The 17028-nt window shown below is 38.6% G+C and overlaps 1 protein-coding gene across 3 annotated transcripts in view; it reads left to right on the top strand.

Annotated features, from left to right (window-relative positions):
• Positions 1–1732: 1732 nt before the first annotated feature.
• POLA1 (DNA polymerase alpha 1, catalytic subunit) overlaps positions 1733–17028 on the top strand; it is a 214074-nt gene continuing 198778 nt past the window's right edge. For 2 of the 3 annotated variants that reach the window (XM_026075441.1, XM_026075444.1), the window contains exons 1-11: positions 1733–1855; positions 2886–2982; positions 3478–3558; positions 4359–4474; positions 4729–4791; positions 5751–5849; positions 7778–7976; positions 8174–8363; positions 9290–9468; positions 12917–13029; positions 13469–13585. In XM_026075441.1, coding sequence (XP_025931226.1) covers positions 1733–1855; positions 2886–2982; positions 3478–3558; positions 4359–4474; positions 4729–4791; positions 5751–5849; positions 7778–7976; positions 8174–8363; positions 9290–9468; positions 12917–13029; positions 13469–13585 — 1377 coding nt within the window. The remainder of the gene's footprint in view (positions 1856–2885; positions 2983–3477; positions 3559–4358; positions 4475–4728; positions 4792–5750; positions 5850–7777; positions 7977–8173; positions 8364–9289; positions 9469–12916; positions 13030–13468; positions 13586–17028) is intronic. The other variant, XM_026075443.1, reaches the window with a different exon arrangement.

The following is a 17028-nucleotide window of genomic DNA, read 5'->3' as shown; positions in this document are numbered from 1 at the left end:
GGAAAGAGCGGGTGGGCGCGCGCCGCGTGCCCGTGCTCGCGCGTGCGCGGCGGGGGGGGCAGTGTTGGGCGCGCGCCCCCTCCCCCGCCCCCAACGGTAGCCCACGGCGGGGCCGGGCGGGGCCGGCTTGGTGTGGGGGCGCCGCGGGGTCCCCTCGCCGGCCCCGGCGCCTCCCTCCCCCCAGCTGGGGCGCAGGCTGCGGGGGCGGTCGGGGAGGCGCAGCGTGCCGGGTAGCGGCGCTGCGTGGGCTTGGTGGGAGAGGAGCGCTTGCCCTGCTGCGTTCAGAGGTGGGGCAACCTTGGCGGGGTTTTTCGACTTCAGAATTACTGGGTAGCTTAGCGTGGCTGTAGCTATCTTCAAAATGAAAAAAAAAAAAAAAAAAAGGACACGCTTTCCTCTCCCACCAAACACAGTTTGATTAGATCCAGGAAAGGGTTGATTTCTGTCTGTCATCACATGTGTATTTCATAGTCTCCACTGGTTTACACAGTTGCCCTGAGTTGTCATCAGTTCTGCTATATTGGTGAGACTGGACTATCCAGAGCTAAAACACCCGATGTTTACATTCCTGCTTATGGCCTACTAGCCTGGGTACTCATAAAATGGAAATGCCCTGGCACTGTGCAGCTAAGGGTGTGTTTTCATAGACAGCGGAGTTTGCTCAGAGCGAAATTGTGTTTATCTCGGGAAGAGTGTGTTGTCGTAGGTGCTTGCTTCCCGTAAGCTCAAGGAATTAACAGAGGAGCTTGGTCTGTCTGTATAAATACACCCAAAGTGTTGCATCTTAGCGATTCTTCCGTGTTTGGTACGAGTCAGTGTAAATCCCCCTTTCCTGTCCGCCCTGGTCCTTAACAATACAGATTCTGGTTTGTTTGTCTCGGCCATGCTGTTTAGGTGCAGCTTTACTAACAATCTGACCCCTTTCCGTTGCCAGAGAGGGCCTGGCCTGCTGCTCTGGCCAGCTGCCTGGCCTGGCCGCTTGTGCGAGCTCCAGGTCTCGCCTCCCCGTACGGGCAGAGGATCCGACTCACTGTCCTGACGCAAACCCTTAGTTTTGTCGCTGGGTTAGCTGTCCGCATTGCTACGCTGAATTGGCACGGATCGATCTTGGTGGTCAGATAAATGTCGGGGAAAAAAGGTCAAGAGAAGTGGAGAGCGCCTTGGTGGGGGGAGTGCTGGGAAGGAAGTATGAGGGGAAATGGGGCAGCAATCCTTTGGTGTCAGTTTGTCTCAATCTAGCTGCACTCCTTAAACATTGTGAAGCTGTCTAAAAAATATTACTGCTTTGCAGCAGTATAGGCCTTCTCTGTCTACTCCTGAGTTGTCATGGAGACATGCAAAATAAAAGGAGCTAGGAAATTCCTAAGGAAAGGTGGGGGGGATCCTGCTCACATAACGGTTGATGAGATTTGAGATGTGCTGTGGAAACCTAGGTGCTATTTTTTTTTTTTTGTTACCCTTCCCAAACTTACTGAACGTGAACTGGCACCAAGTCTGTTTGCGCTCTGTGACTCTCTGAGATCATGTCTTCATTTTAATTGCAGAATTGGCTTATCAAGAGCAATCCATGACACTGTGCTTATAGCCAAACCTGTAATACATGCTAAACTGTTTTCGTCTAGATCTCTATTTAGATTTTAAGTAATACTGGAAATATCTATTAGTGCATTACTGAGCACTAACTACCAAAGACAACAGCAGTTATTTCTCTTGTTTTTAATTAATTTCAGCTATGGCCGAGTCTGAAAGTTTTGCCACATCACGTTCTAGACGTGAAAAAAAGTCTAGAAGAGGTCAGCAAGAAGCCCTGGAACGTCTGAAAAAAGCCAAAGCTGGTGAAAAAATAAAATATGAGGTGAAAATTTCCCTTCTCTTCTTTTTAATAAAAAGTTAATGTGGGGAGTATTAATGTGTAAGCTGAGATGCTTCGATACCCTGTATATGTATCTAAAATTGTGGGAAGTCAAAATCTGCCTGTCAGGTCACCTTTTTTTTTTTTTTTTAGTGATGTATATATTTTAGAATGTAACTGTAATTGGTTTGCTACTTTCTGACATCACGCATTTGTTTCTTTCTGTTTTCAAAACTAAAGTAATTTTAATAACTGCAAATCAAACATGCACCATATCACTTGATAGCTATCCCACAGCGAAGGACTGACCATTCAAATTTCATTGCTTAATTAATAGATAGGAAATACTTTTTTTTTTTTTAACTCCAAATGATTTTAAACTTCAAATAATTTTCAAAGCTTTATCTGACAAAAAGCATTAATATTAATACACCATGTTTCCACAAAGAAAATGAATTTGAGTATGTAACTGATATAACTAACATTTGGCAATGAATGTAGCATTGGTACTGGCCAATTAATTGCAATGCCAAGAGGGAAGCAACTTCCACATTGAGGTGGATAAGTCTGAATCAGCTTGGAATGCATCGGTTATTAAGATGCAGATTTATTCAGAGACAGAGAAGAGCCTCTTCAGCATTATTGTTGGGCATATCAAATCACCTTCCTTTTCACTGAGCTCATCTTGGTGCTTGAGAATAGAGCCAAAGGTCAGAACTCTCCATTGCCAGGATTTTTTTTTTTGATGATATGAAATATGCAGTGAAGCAAGTCGGTTTCAAATGAAATCTCTACCAGTGTTTCAGTAGAGCCTGAGTTTCAATATACTGTGATCATTTAAAAAATTGAGAACAGATCTTTTGTCACTGCCAAAAAATAAACTTTAACCAAATGAATAACTGCATTTGCTTGTTGTGAACAATTTAATGGTTCATGAAACCCTGGAGTTCTCAGGAGGTTCTTACCAATGACCTAAATTAATATATATAGTATATTAAATATTAACAGTTCTCATATCATTACTTAATTGTAGGTTGAGGAGTTCACAAGTGTTTATGATGAAATAGATGAAGAAGAATATTCCAGGATGGTCAGAGAGCGTCAGGATGATGACTGGATTGTTGATGATGGTAAGTTAAGAGTCATTGGGAGAGTTATTTTGATTATAATGTTACAAGCTCAGTAGGGTTTCATAATATTCATGTTTTGAGGTAAGTTATGCTTCAGTGCATTCCTGTAATTATTTTAGTAGACAAGAAAAAGATGAGCTTTTACATGGAGATGAGTCTTATGCACTGTTCTCATAAGGATGTCTTAGAATAGCAGTTAAAATATTTTTCCATAAATAGAAATAAAGCTAGAAAATAAATTTCCAAAACCAGTTATTAGTGATGTAACTTTAAAAAGAAATACTGTAATTGATAATTTGTAACTAAATACATATTTACTCTAATAAAAGTTATAGCTGAGAGTGCTGTAGTTTTTAACACTTACGTCTATAACATTCATTTTAAAATAAAAAATAAGTTTTTAAGTGTGTGATACTTTGGATTATGAAGATATCATTTAGAAATATCACCAGACAGAATTAGAAATGTAAATTTTTAACAATTGTTTTTGTACAGGTGGGATAGGTTACGTAGAAGATGGAAGGGAAATCTTTGATGAAGATCTAGATGATGATGCTCTTGGTTCCAGTAAGAAAGGTAGGTTGAACATAATCACTGTAGAAAGTCTTCCAACTGCTTTTAAAAGGTACTTAAAATGGGCAACTTCTTGGTATCTGTATGTGGTGAATATGCCAAATGTCCTGTTAACTTGAAGCTCTGTAGTTCCATACCTGTGACTGGACATTGTTCAGCCTCCATGATGGAGGAGATAGAGGTGATTTGACCTCAATCTGGGGTAGCTTTAGCGCTACCAGGGCAATTTTGTTCATAGTGCACTGTGGGTTATGGTCTGTCTTCTAGGATAAATACTTCTGGGGAGTGTTCTCGGCTTCCAAAGCTGGTGCCTGCAGGATGGATGGTCTTTTTTGCCACTGAAATACTTACATGCCTTTATGGGTCTTGGATCAAATGATTTTGCCAACTTCTATAAGTCAGTGGCAAACTGAGGAATTGAGTCTGATGTTGAGAATCCAGGTGTAGTGCCAAACTCCTGGACACTCTTTCCTTTCTGCACATGCTTTCATGTGAAATATCTTTGTCCTTTATCTGGGGTATGGACATGGGTGCACAAGTTTCAACTCTGAGATGATGAGGCAAGATATGATGCTGATAGTTTGGTTTTTTTGTTTGTTTTTTTTTTTGTGCAGAGCAGCCATGAGAAAGCTGGCAGCAAACAAAAGATTATAAAGATTATTAGGCCTCATTTCAGCCTGCAGTGTAAAGGTGGAAGAAGTGGGTTACCTTAGCTGTCAATCTCTGCTAATAACTGGGCCAATAAACATTTCATTTTTTTGTGTATAAATCACAAATTTACACATAAATCACTTTTTCTGTAGGAAAAGGTGGCAGAACATCTACAGTTGATAAAAAGAATGTGAAGAAGCCTGTGGTGTCAAAGCCAAATACAATTAAGTCTATGTTCATAGCCAGTGCTGGGAAGAAAAACACAGATGTAAGTTGTTGCCTTTTTTAATTTATAAGATTTTTAACTTGTTTGCACTGTTTGATTTAGTGGGAGTGAAGCAAACGTTTATTGCTGTTGCTCACGTCTAGCAACACATAAACTCCTGTTAGGAGCTGTTGTGTGTGGAGCACTCCTGAAAATCTTGTGTGTTCTGTAGAAGCCCTTTAGCAATTTGCTGCTAGTCTCCTGGTTGGATGTGCACAGATAACCAAGAGCTGTTTGGCTAATCTGTTATCTTACAGAAAACTGTGGACCTGTCGAAGGATGATTTACTAGGGGATATTCTTCAGGATCTAAATGTGGAAGTAAGTATATTTAAAAAAAATTTTTTTGAAACATCTTAACCTGTTCATTTTTCTTACTGTGGAATATATAAAGAAAATAAACATCTTCCTGTGTCTGGACCATCTCAGACTTGATTTCATCTGTAGCACATCTGCTTAGTATTTTCCATGTGTGTATGCAGTTGACTTGTCTGTTCTTTCCTACCTGCAGAAGTTGCGTGACTGTGTTAGTTTGATAAGCCAACACTAATGTCTCCTGATTAGAGACGGTTTGTACTAGCATGACATTGAGCCTATGCTAATGCAGTCTTCTAGCTTGTCATCAGCTTGGAGTGAAACAAGACTTACTTGCATCTGCATAGAGTATACCCTATATGTATATATCCAGTCGCTGTGCTCTAGCGAGTATCCTGAAGGGTAGTTCCATCTGGCACGGTTGGGTTCCCCAGGGGAGACGAGGGAGGGCTATTCAAGCAGATAAGGTAGCCTGAGCTTCTGCCTGCCTCTCCCTGCTTTCCATGGTTTGCTACAGAAAAACAAATTAATGTGTTCTCTGAGTTAGGACTGCAGGATGGCTGCCACCGCAGCCAAGGTCAGACTGTCTCAAATGAGGCTATTCCCAGTTATTCTCTCAAACTGTTTACTAAAAAGTCTAGTGGCTTCTTTCATGGGCTGATTGCTCAGATAACTTTTTTTTAAGTGCCTGAGTTGTATATCAGGAGGTTTCTTTGCTTAACAAGATTCTTCCATAAATGCTTGAAGTGGGTGCCCTTTCTCTAGTCATTTCCATGTGTCACAGATACTTTTGCAGTATTTTCTTAATGCATTAAGTAGTAGTAGTTTGTGAAATCTGTATGTTAGTTTGGAAAATGAGAAATGTTGGTGTCTTTCTTTTTGTGAAAATGTTACTAACCAGGGCAAAAAAAATCTTCAACAAGCCCTCTCCATTATATCACTGTCTCTTTTCTTTCAATACTCAGACTGTTCAGCTAAGTCCACCACCAGTTATAGTGCTGAAAAGAAAAAGATCTGCTGGAGTGCCACTGAATCCTTTCTCTGTACCATCCCAGACTCCTAAGGTAAAGTAAAAAAAATTAGAAAGTTCTCATTACTAAATTTTATCTGTATATTTGTTAACTTGAGATACTGTTGTCTTTTATTTTTACTTCTGTAAATTATGTTTATCATTAGCTTCCTTAGCAATGCTACTGTATTGCTCATGTATTTTCCCTTCCCCCTCCATATTAATGCTTTAAGAAAATTATTTTTATATCTTTAGTATTCTTTTTATATCTTTAGTACAGTAGTAGTATGTAGGCTAACTGTTACACTTGGCAGGTAAGACTGTTTTCGTAGTGTTAGGTGCATCACATGAAGGTGAGTTAGGAAAAAGAGACAAGACAGAAAGATTAGAAAAGACCTGTGTGGCAAGGAATGGGTGATGGAAGATGAAATAAGTGGAGTAAAGAGTAAAAAGTATTTGTGGGTGTGGAAAAGGATAAAGAACTCCACTTTTGCAGAATTGGGAAGTCAATAGAAAATTGACACTGTAGATGGAAGTTGACTCTAGTGAAAGATTTTGAAGTGTCAGGCTGCTAAGAACGGAAAACTGTTTTGATAAGGGTTCTGGTGTATGGGAAGGGCCTTTTATCTGGGGATACAGTGATAAGTTTGATAAGAGTATTTAGAGAGCAAATGGAGTAGAGTAGGTACCTCTGATTTACCATTAAAATACAAGAGCAAAACCTTGCATGATACTGAAATCAACTCTTAGGCTGTCAATAATCACCAGTGGCACTCAGTTCAACAGATGTTTTGGAGCCTAGGAGTAATTTAAAAAAAAGAGAAGGAGATACAGTAAGAGAGGATCTTTGTCTTTATGCTGCAAGATAGAAGTCTCTTTCCTAGGAAACATCTAGATAGAAATTAATTCCTGGGCTGGCTGTTCAGGTGATAGCTTCTGTGGTCCAAGGAGGAGATTTTAAACAATGAAAAAGCTGAGAAGACAACCAGGAGTGCAGCCTTAGAAAATAAATGGGAGTGAAGGAGGAAGGTGGCAGTGACGCTTTCTACTTGAGGAGACCAGAGCAGAAACAGAAGTACATATAAATTCATTTGGCTGATCTAGGAAAAATTTTGTTAGTGAAGGTAGATTTAGTATGTGTGCCTTCTATCTAAGGTAAAGGAGTGGCCAAGTTTTGTGTTTGTCACAGCAGAAGTAGCTGAACGGAGATTAAAACCCTAGAAATGATTATGTGCAACTCTCTCAATTTTGATGAAATAACTGCTTACCCTAAAGATAAAGGTTTGGGGCCTTGTTCAAGATTAAGGCCCAATGGATGGATAGACCTGTCATTGGCTCTTGGTGGAGACCACTTCATACACATCTTGTGTGAGACGAGGTTCTGTAACTGCAGCTGTGGTGGTGTCCTGTCTGAAACATGAACTCCATGCTTATTGTCTCAGGGTTAAGGCTTGCAGAGCATGCTGAAATGTAGTTTTTTGTTTTCCTCACTCTCCAAATCATGTCTACAGCATGAGAAATCCATTGAAGTGGCCCTCTGCTTTCTACTCCCAAGGAGTCCTCCAGACAGCTTCAATTCATTACCCATATGAACAGATGTGAACTGCTGTATTAGACTTGTGCAGTTGTTCCAGGCTCCATCCCTGGCTGACACACATTGTCACACACTCAGCTGACAAAAATGGAGGTTTTAATTTAGGCATGGGGTCATACTACTTTGGAAGAATAGTGAAAATAACCATAATCTTAACTAAATGTCAACCATTGCTGCTTGTAACCTTTTTTTAAATATAGTAGGAATGCACACTTCACAGCAGAAGTGATGGTATAGAATTTAAAGTTTACTCTTGAGGATTTTTTGACTGTCACGTTGCAGCATACATGGACCTCTTCCTTTAACCATGGTTGCTAGTTCTGTAAATAGTCAAGCGTTTTTCCCTTTTGTGTTCTTAAAGAAAAATCTTTGGCTAAAATGTCTTTCAGGTAATCAGCCCTATATCAAGGAATGCTCCTGCTCATCACAGAAAGGAAGCTCTTCCTCCAGCTTCATTTCGTCCTAAGCATCCCAATTATACGACAAAATCTGTCATAGTCTCTAAAGAGAATGAGGATACCAAATATGTTTCAGAAGTTACAGAAAATGGGGGAACAGTGAAGACAACAGAAGGGAAAGCTATTGAAGGTATTGAAAAGAAAATAAAGCCTAGCTCTGGAAACTCTTTAAATATGGTATACTAGTTTTAAAACAGTTTTTAGTTTACACTAGTTAGATGTTTAAGTGGCTTAAATGTAGTATTTGATTTGTATTTAATTTTGTGTATTACATTTGTGTATATAGCATGCAATCTAGTATGTCATTTTAATGATTCAAGCCTCTAGTTCTGTGTGCAGTACTTCCAGATGATGATCAAGGAATGATGGATTTTGATGATGAGGACTTCGATGAACCTATGGAAGCAGAGCATGTGGAAACTATACCTGAGGCAGCTGAAAGCTTGAAGAGAGACAAGGAAATTGAAAGGAAAGAGACAGAGCAGCTGGAATCTGTGAAGAAAGAGACATCTGTGTTGTAAGGATCTCTGTTTATTTCTTCCACCAAGAAGCCTTTCAGTAGCCACAAACCTTAGATTCAGCTTTTTATTTATATTTGTCGTGGGATAATTGTGATATAGACAGAATGATAATAATGTTCTGCAATTTTTAGCTGTTCTTTTTTGTCATGACTTTAAAAATGGTCACGTCAAACATACTGATAGCTACTTAATTGAAAAATACTTCATGTTTTGAGGAACTAACACATAACAGTACAAAGAGCTACCTAAGTATTTAGGTACGTTGAAGTGGCTTAATATGGATATTGAACAAGACATTTTGATGCCAATGAGCAAAAATGAGAAATTGCTAACAATGCTTACTCTAAGCAACTGTGAAGGTGTTCCATAACGTTAATTGTAGCTAAAAGTAGTTTCATGTGGTGAACAGGTATGTCTTTGGAAATAGAAAAAAAATTTTTGTTCACTTTTTTTTTGTTGTTGTTTGTTTGTTTGGAAGAATCTTGAATCATATGTTTCATAACTTTAAATTGTAAAACATCTAAATGAAAAGATATAAATATTTAGTCACTCAAAGCAGCCAGCAGTTTTGTAGAAGCAAGGATCTGTTGTTCCCACTGAGCAACTTTTACAGACGGATGGGTTTACTTGTTATGGAAAGCCTTGAAGGACTAAGGCTGAAATATCAGGTAAAAGACTTTTAAAGCCTGTATGCTGCATACTGAGAACCATACTTATATGTGGATTTCCCTCTCACATTCCACCCTTCTCTTCAAAAGAAAGCTGAAGAAACGCAACTGTTTGCACAACTGTTTGGAATATTGCTTGGTACCTGGCAAGAGTGACGAAAGATGTGAGAATACAGGACTGAAAAAAAAAAAAGGGTTTATAGCAAAGGCATGATTTTACTTCTCTCTCCTCCTTTCTTCTGCAAAACCTGCAGAAGTTGTTCTCTCCCAGATGTCTCATGCTGGGACAGAGTTGATGAGGATGAAGCTGATTTAGTGGCAACAGAAGTTCAGCTGGACCCCAGTCTCCTTCCACTTGTGAATGGCGAAAATGATGATCAAGTCTTAAGGTTTTATTGGCTGGATGCTTATGAAGATCAATACAGTCAGCCAGGTAACTATTATAGTTAAAGGCAGAAAATGCCTTTCTAACTCTCTTCGTGTAACTGTGATGTTCAGAGTTGCCTAAACTATGTCTAGATACCCTCTCTCTCTCTGTTCTGTAAACTGTACGTTACTCTCTTTTGTTTCTCCCCTGCCCTGTCCCTAGTGCAGGGCATTCTCACTGGGCAAAGAAGAATTTTGTCTCTTGGTCCAGTATCCTCTAGGCAGGTATAAAGGGAACTTCTTCATGTTGGTGACCTGTTGACATTCTTAAAACCTTTGTGCACTCTAGGAGTAAGTTGGTATTGTTAATTGCTTGTTTAATGGAGCAACAATTGAGCATGCTTTCTTTTTGTTTTTGGAAATGTAACTTAAAATTCTGATGGATTATTAGTTCAAGTCCTGTATGGTAGCTGTTGCATAATTTTGTGCAGTGGGAAGGTATATCTATCAAGGGAGGAAGGTGACCTGAAAGATTTAAGCCCTTCCTAGGCTCTTATTCAAACCATTTCTGTATTAACATCTCTAAGATACTTTGTGCAGCTGAAGTGTGTATCCTGGCTCTCATCATCTTCCTAACTGCAACATTTTCTTCTCTAGCCTTGACAAAAGTAGTCTTGTTCACATCCGTTGTAAGCGCTTCCCATCAGTCCTCTCGTTTCATTGGCAGCTCTAGTATCTTTAGTTTCTAATTTGTGCATCATGTAGGTTTTCTAGAAGGTTCTTCCATATCTTGTTGAAGGCTTTTTGGGTTCGCACTATAAGCATTAAGTCAGATACATTTCTCTGTTACACCTTTCATTGTAAATTGGGATGCCAGACTTAAATATGAGACTGTGCTGGGTTGAGCAGCTTGGTGACAGGAGTGATGATAATCGTAGATATCTTGATGAAATCAAAGGTTTTAATATAAAATTGCTACTCTTAAAGACCCCACTGTTGTTCTGTTCTTTTTTTTTTTGTTTTCTAAGTCAGTGGTTGCTGAATGGAACCTAATTATGAAAGGATTTCTGTTCCTCACATGCAAGGAGTGTTCTTTTCTCATTATGACTTTTTCAAGATTGAATAATAAAGACTGCACCTGTTTTCAATTAGTAGTGTAGAGGGAGAATTTCGATACTGCTCTTTGTTTAACATGTTCATGATCTTTGTTTATGCCTCATTTGCTATGATGTCAAATGCATTGCCTGAAGAGTAAATACTATAGCATAATCATAAGACTTTTTCAAATTTAAAATGATTTTTGGAGACTCACTTTTCATAACTCCCTTTACTACTTTAGGGAGAGAATTTGAGAATTGTACTCCTATTAACATTTTAAAGAAATAATGAATAAAAATTGCTCTTTTTCTCCCTCTGCGTCTCGTTTTCTGTATCTCTTGACTTTACTTGCCTTTTGCTCCATTGGTAACATGATCTGATTCACAGGCTTCATATGCTTTATATGCTTGATATATATATAAAAATTTTTTCTGTCTGTCTTTTCATAATCAGGCTTACAGGAGATAGACCCCAACATCTCTTATCTCCTTCTTGGTTTTACATACGAAATGTTTCTGAAAACTTTTGGAAGTTATCCCTGGTGTGTGTGTGTTTGTGGGGGGGATGTTGGACTAGATGACCTCCAGAGGTCCCTTTCCCCCTAAATTACTTGAATTCTGTGAAATCTGGTGATTAAGGCCATTTATTTGTTCATGCTAGAGTTGATTGAAGTTTGCCTCTGCAACCCAGGCAACCTTTTTTCCTGTCTTTGAATGGCTTGTGTAGCCTTTCTGCATCACCTGCTTACACGTATACCTTCGACAGGTTATCTTCTCGGTGCTCTTAGTATTGCCACCTATTCAAGTGACCAACTCCCAGTTCTGGGTCTCTCCCATGCTTTCATCTCTCTGTATGATACAAACCCATCTGAGTTTCTTATCTCTTAAACAAAAAAAAAATAGTTTACTCGGGACAAGAACTCCATCTTCCCTGTCACTTAGATCTGTAATTTGAGCTCTTTCTAGATCCTTCTATTCAAACTGTCTAAATCTTGAAGATTGTCTTTATATTAACATCTCTAAGATACTTTGTGCAGCTGAAACATATATCCTGGCTCTTATCATCTTCAAAACTGCAACATTTTCTTCTCTAGCCTTGACAAAAGTAGTCTTGTTCACATCTATTCCAAGCACTTCAAGAAATGATTTCTCTTAGCCTGTCACTCTAACCCTGTGATCCATCTTAGTGCATCTTCGCTGATTTAGCTTAGAGTAAGAAAGGTACCTTTATGTGTGGTAGATCACGTGGCAAAGATGATTTATAACTCTTAGCAAGGGACTTGTTTGTGCGCTCTCAGACCAAGGAGGAATGTAGGTTCCAAGATCTTCCTCATGTTAAACATTGTTTCTGAAACAGTCTTGGCTCTGGTAATTCTGATCTCATTAATAGTCGTGTACTGTGGGGAGAGTCTTTCATGTAATCAAATTCCAAATGCCTGTGGAGTTACATGTGAAGTCAGGTTTTTGAATTATACTGGGAAGGTTATTTTACTTGTAATTCACAAACTGTGCTTGAAAGTCACATAGCCCTGTTCTGTGTTATTTCAAAGTTTGATTAGCAGTTGATGTCACTTGATTAGGAGTTTGCAGCATTTTGTGCTAATGCCAGCTTCTCAGTGGCTCAGAGATGTGCAGACACTGATAATAATGACACAGTCCACAGTGAAGAGCCAGTTGCACTAGTCCTGCTTTGTGTAGACTCTTTGACTTGCCCACCTTGGTTACAACTGCTATCTTAGCATCCGGGTTTTCTTGTAATACATCTTGTAATAATCTTTCTTGTAGCGTATCTTTCAGTGTCCTCATCTGTTAAAAATGGCAGGTTGAAATCTTTCTTCAGTCCATCAACTTCTAGTTGTTTTCTTCTGAATGCATTTCTGCAGGTTTTATTAGTAGTAGACTCTTGATCTTGCAGTATTAAAGTACAGGAAAAATGGATGAATTGTACTGGTTTAGGTGAAGAATGAAAAAAAAATTGTAGATGGCGCAACTGTTTCAGGAATGATTGACAGCACAGGCATTCTGATTATCTTTAGCTTTCACTGATTGCTCCCTCCTTCCTCCCTCTCCCCATGAATTATCAAACTGATGTAGGTAGAAATATTGGTATCAGAACTAGAGTATCAGAACAGAATTCTGAGACTGGTTATGTGATGCCATTTTGAATTTCACATAGCATGGTGTTGTTGCTATAGCGATGGAGGTAGGGGCATGAAGAACTGTACAGGTATCCATTTTTAAAGCTGGTGTTTGAAACAATTTAGGATGTGCTGATTTATCAGAAAGATTTGTTTTTTAAGGACTTAAAATAGGAAATGATTGTGTTTCTGTGCAAGAATACATAATTAGCTGCTTTAAACAACATTAAGAATAACGAATGTAAGAATTGCGTATTGTATTCTTTGCTATGTCCTTTAGGTGTGGTATTTCTGTTTGGCAAAGTTTGGATAGAATCAGCAAACACCTACATCAGCTGTTGTGTGACAGTGAAAAATATTGAGAGAACTGTTTATCTTCTGCCACGTGAAACAGTAAGTATATCTTTTAAGCATGTCAAATGTAAGTACTTTTCATTCTGCTTATGGCAGACTGAGTTCTAGTAGTGTGTTTATGGGAACTGTCAAAGCCAGTGTTGTCTGATGTAGGTGGCAAATTTCTGTGCGCTGCACACATGGTATGTTAGATGTGAGATGCAGAGTGTTCCTGCTGCCCCCTTGACCTTTACTGACAACTGCAGACAAATGACAGTTTGTTACCTTCGGTTTTACTACTCAGGAAGTAAAGTCATCGTGAATTATTAGAAACCTCAGTGTTTTCTAAACGCTCTGCTTTAAGTGGTGTTTCTTAAATTTGTTTTTTCTGATCTATTGCATTATAGTATCCCTTAAAGAAGAGGTAAATGGTTCATAATAACAAAGCAAAATTCAACCTATTGGTCATGTCATGTAAAACTTGACTTCTGTTTTTAAGGAAATGGACCTATCCACTGGCAAAGAGACGGAGACTCCGGTAACTATAATGAGTCTCTTCAAGGAGTTTAATGACTGCCTTTCGCCAAAATATAAGATCATGAAGTTCAAATCCAAGGTTGGTGTGCAAGCATTCTATTTGGTCATTTTTTTATTGTTGTGCTTTGGAAGGTAGGAATTCTTCTGGATAATATTTAATGGATTGAAACTCTGTCCAGTGGGGCATGTTATGCTGAAATGCAGCTACATAACTCCTGACATGTGTAAGTGAACCTACTTTTAATAGCCAGGCCAATGTCTTCCCAAATATCCATGTCTTTTTAAGAATAACACATCTGCGACATGATTGTTCCATCAAAAAATTACCTTCTTTGATACTGAAAACTGACTTTGCATGCCCAGTGTCTTGACTTAAACCAATTTTTATGTAAAGCTAGGCTCTGGCAATTACTGTAAATGCTATAACAATTACTAATGTTAAGCCCCACTAAAGTCATGATAAAACATTAATTTATACTTTCTCAGGCAGTGCAATTGTTTGTCCAGTCTCTCCAAACCACTACAGCAAGGCTTTCGAAGATTTTTCTCACTCTTCTGTGGCTTACAAAAGTGAAATGACTTACTATGTCATGCAAGCGTTGTTCAAAGCTTGCTGAGGAATGCTTAGCTTGACATTGCTATTGAAATGAGGTTAATACCTGTAACAGAGTTCTCTTGTGATGCAGTCCACAATTCATTATTAAGGTTCATTTCTCTCAGCCATACTAGGGTATATACCTCAAGAGTGGAAAGAAAAAAAATGTTGAATTTTGGTGAGAACATCAATTTTAAACTTACTGCTCCTGAAAATGTTCAGTCATTAGTTTCTGTGAAGCTGATTTAAATGGTGGGCTGGCTGCTTGCTTGCTGAGCTATTTTTGAGAAAATGGAACAGTGAAAGTTCTGATATCTAAATCCTGACTATTAGATCATGGTCTCAAAGCTTTAAATGAAAGATCACATAGTTCAGTGGGTAGGTCAGTACTTTGGGATTTGACACTGAGGCTTTGCATTTGACCAGGTGTCATATTGAGAAAATTGCACTGTCTCTTTTCTTGTTTCATCCTTGTTCTCACACTTGCAGATTTATCTATTTAGGATATGTGCTGCTTGGAGCCTGGATTGTCTTAGTGCATTTGTATAGGACTTAACAAGTTTTGAGGGCTCTCATTCAGTTTTTAAACTGTTGCAAGTCCAGAGCAGCTTCATATGTAATAGTTTTACTATTGCTGTGTTCTACTTGATCAACAAATCCTTAAATGAACGTTGAAGAAGAAAATGTTGCTGTAATGGAAAATTTGCAGATATAATACTTATCATAATTCTGCAGAGAAGAGCTGATATTACTGATAGTATTGCAAATGAATTAGATTGGTAGTACTGTTTGAGGAAGTTTGCTCATTCATTTATGAGGAACATTTGGAGGTAGAGGTAGGGCATTTGTGTGGGGGAATGGTGCCTAAGATGCAAGTTAGAGGAACAATTTTATTCAGAGTTAGTGCTCAGAAGCTTTTCTGTTGTTCTGAAGTGATGCCATTAGTCTGATAAAGATAACTTTGTTGTAATTACTGGATGATGTGGAATTAGTTTTAACTTTTCCCAGGCTAATCATTTTGTGACTTCCTAGAATTAATTCCTGGATGTTTAATCAGCAAATGGAAAGGCTAGCAAAAGTGCAGGAAGAATGAACTTTAACAGTATATAAATGCAGGAAAATAAAACACGTTCACAGGGTAATTCAGGTTGGAAGGAACCTCAGGAGGTCATCTGGTCCAAAGTTGGAGTACTTTGGAAAGTTTAAGTTCTTAGAAGTGCAGATGTCAGCAATGCTTCTCAAATGGCAAATTCATGCAGGAAATTGCATCTTTTTAACAGTGTTTAGCTTAGTGCACTCTTTGCATCCTTCAGGAAAAATGTGTGCTTCATTAGAACTTTACAAAACTTGCCTTTTTTATTTTTCTTCTAGATTATTTTCTCTCTCTTAAAACTCTGATGCAAATTAGCTTTTTTGATTTTTCTCAGTGTTACTTTTATTGTATATTTGATTTTAATGTAATTTTTATGTGTTAGGATTGGAAAGGAGTGAATTCAACAATAGGTAAAAAAACAAGTTCGTAATAGCTCACTCTTAAAAGACCCTTTCAGGGATGAGAGAGAAAACTTGGGGCAAATGAATTCCTCATTAAAAGAGGGGATGCAAACACTTGTACTCAAGAAGGTGAAAGAAGGGAATTGGCTTTTGAAAAGATGCAGATCTATTAAAAGAAACTTAGGACTCCACCTATTCCATGATACTAAGAAAAAATGTTATGGAGTGAGATAACAATAACATAGTTGAACCTTCAAAGATGGCTTTTGGAAATTGAGGTAAACCCTAACAGTGCAGATCCTTTTTGCAAAGTTATAGGATATTTTTGATACTAGTTCAAAGCTCATCACGTTTTTAGTAAGTTTATACAGAGCCTGAAATGAAAGACACAACTGTGTTCTCCTGACATGCGACTATCATACATCAGGGATCCTTGGATATATGCAGGAGTGATCCCTAGGAAGAATAGGGAAGTACTAAGGCACTGCTAAGATCTTACCTGGAATATTGTAACGCTTCTGATCACCCTGAGGAGGAAGGATGAACTCAGACAAGAGCAGGTACGAAAGAGGGCAATTAGGAGAATGAGAGAAAGGGAGAATCAGTTATACCAGAGATAACTATGAAAGAGCTTGAATTTTCTTTTTTTTTCCTTTTTTTTTCTTTTTTTTAAGCTTAGTGAGGTGAAGACTAATGATATGACCTCTTTGCTCTCTAAATACATTAAACGGGGATGAGCAGCAAGACATGAGTTATTTAAAGGAGAGCGTTAGCAAAACAAGAAATTTATAAAATTTAACTCTTGGATAAATTGGGCAGGGTAGTTAAAGGTGTAGTGAAGCTCTGGAACAGCCTATCAAAGTGTTACTAAACAGTAAAACTCAAAAGACTTTAAATTTGTCAGACTTTTCAGTAAACTGAAATTTGCTCACTAACCTGGCAGAAGGCTCTCCAGCTTTATTTCACTGGGATGGTTTTCTGCTTAGCTGGATAGTTACTGCCTCCTGGGAGGGTTTAATGAGAGCTGGAACTGACAGGAGGTTATGGCTAGTAGTGTGTGGGAAGAGAGGAAAGATTGGAGGGGAAAGCAGGCCTGTTGGTGGGGCTTTTGGAGGACTGTTAAAGGAAAGTATTATAGTAACTCAGTTATTCCACCTTAAAGTTAGGTTTACTGTGAACAAGTGGCAGTGTACTACAAAGCAAAGCATGCTAGGTTTATGTCTGTACAGCAGGGGGTCCTGTTGCTGCCTGTAAGGTAATTGTGGAATTAGTGGTTGTTCCCCTTCCTTAGACCTCCTTTTCCTTTGTTCCTCTCTGAGAGACCTGTTAAATACCTTATTAATCTTCTTTTCATAAGGCGTCATCATCTTTCTTTTCATGGCAGCCATACCATCAGAGATGTTACATTACACAGCCCTTGCTTTTACATTTCT

Source organism: Apteryx rowi, unplaced genomic scaffold (genome assembly GCF_003343035.1).
Source record: "Apteryx rowi isolate R43461 unplaced genomic scaffold, aptRow1 scaffold_403, whole genome shotgun sequence".
Lineage (NCBI taxonomy): Eukaryota > Metazoa > Chordata > Aves > Apterygiformes > Apterygidae > Apteryx > Apteryx rowi.
This window is presented reverse-complemented; position numbering and strand designations above follow the sequence as displayed.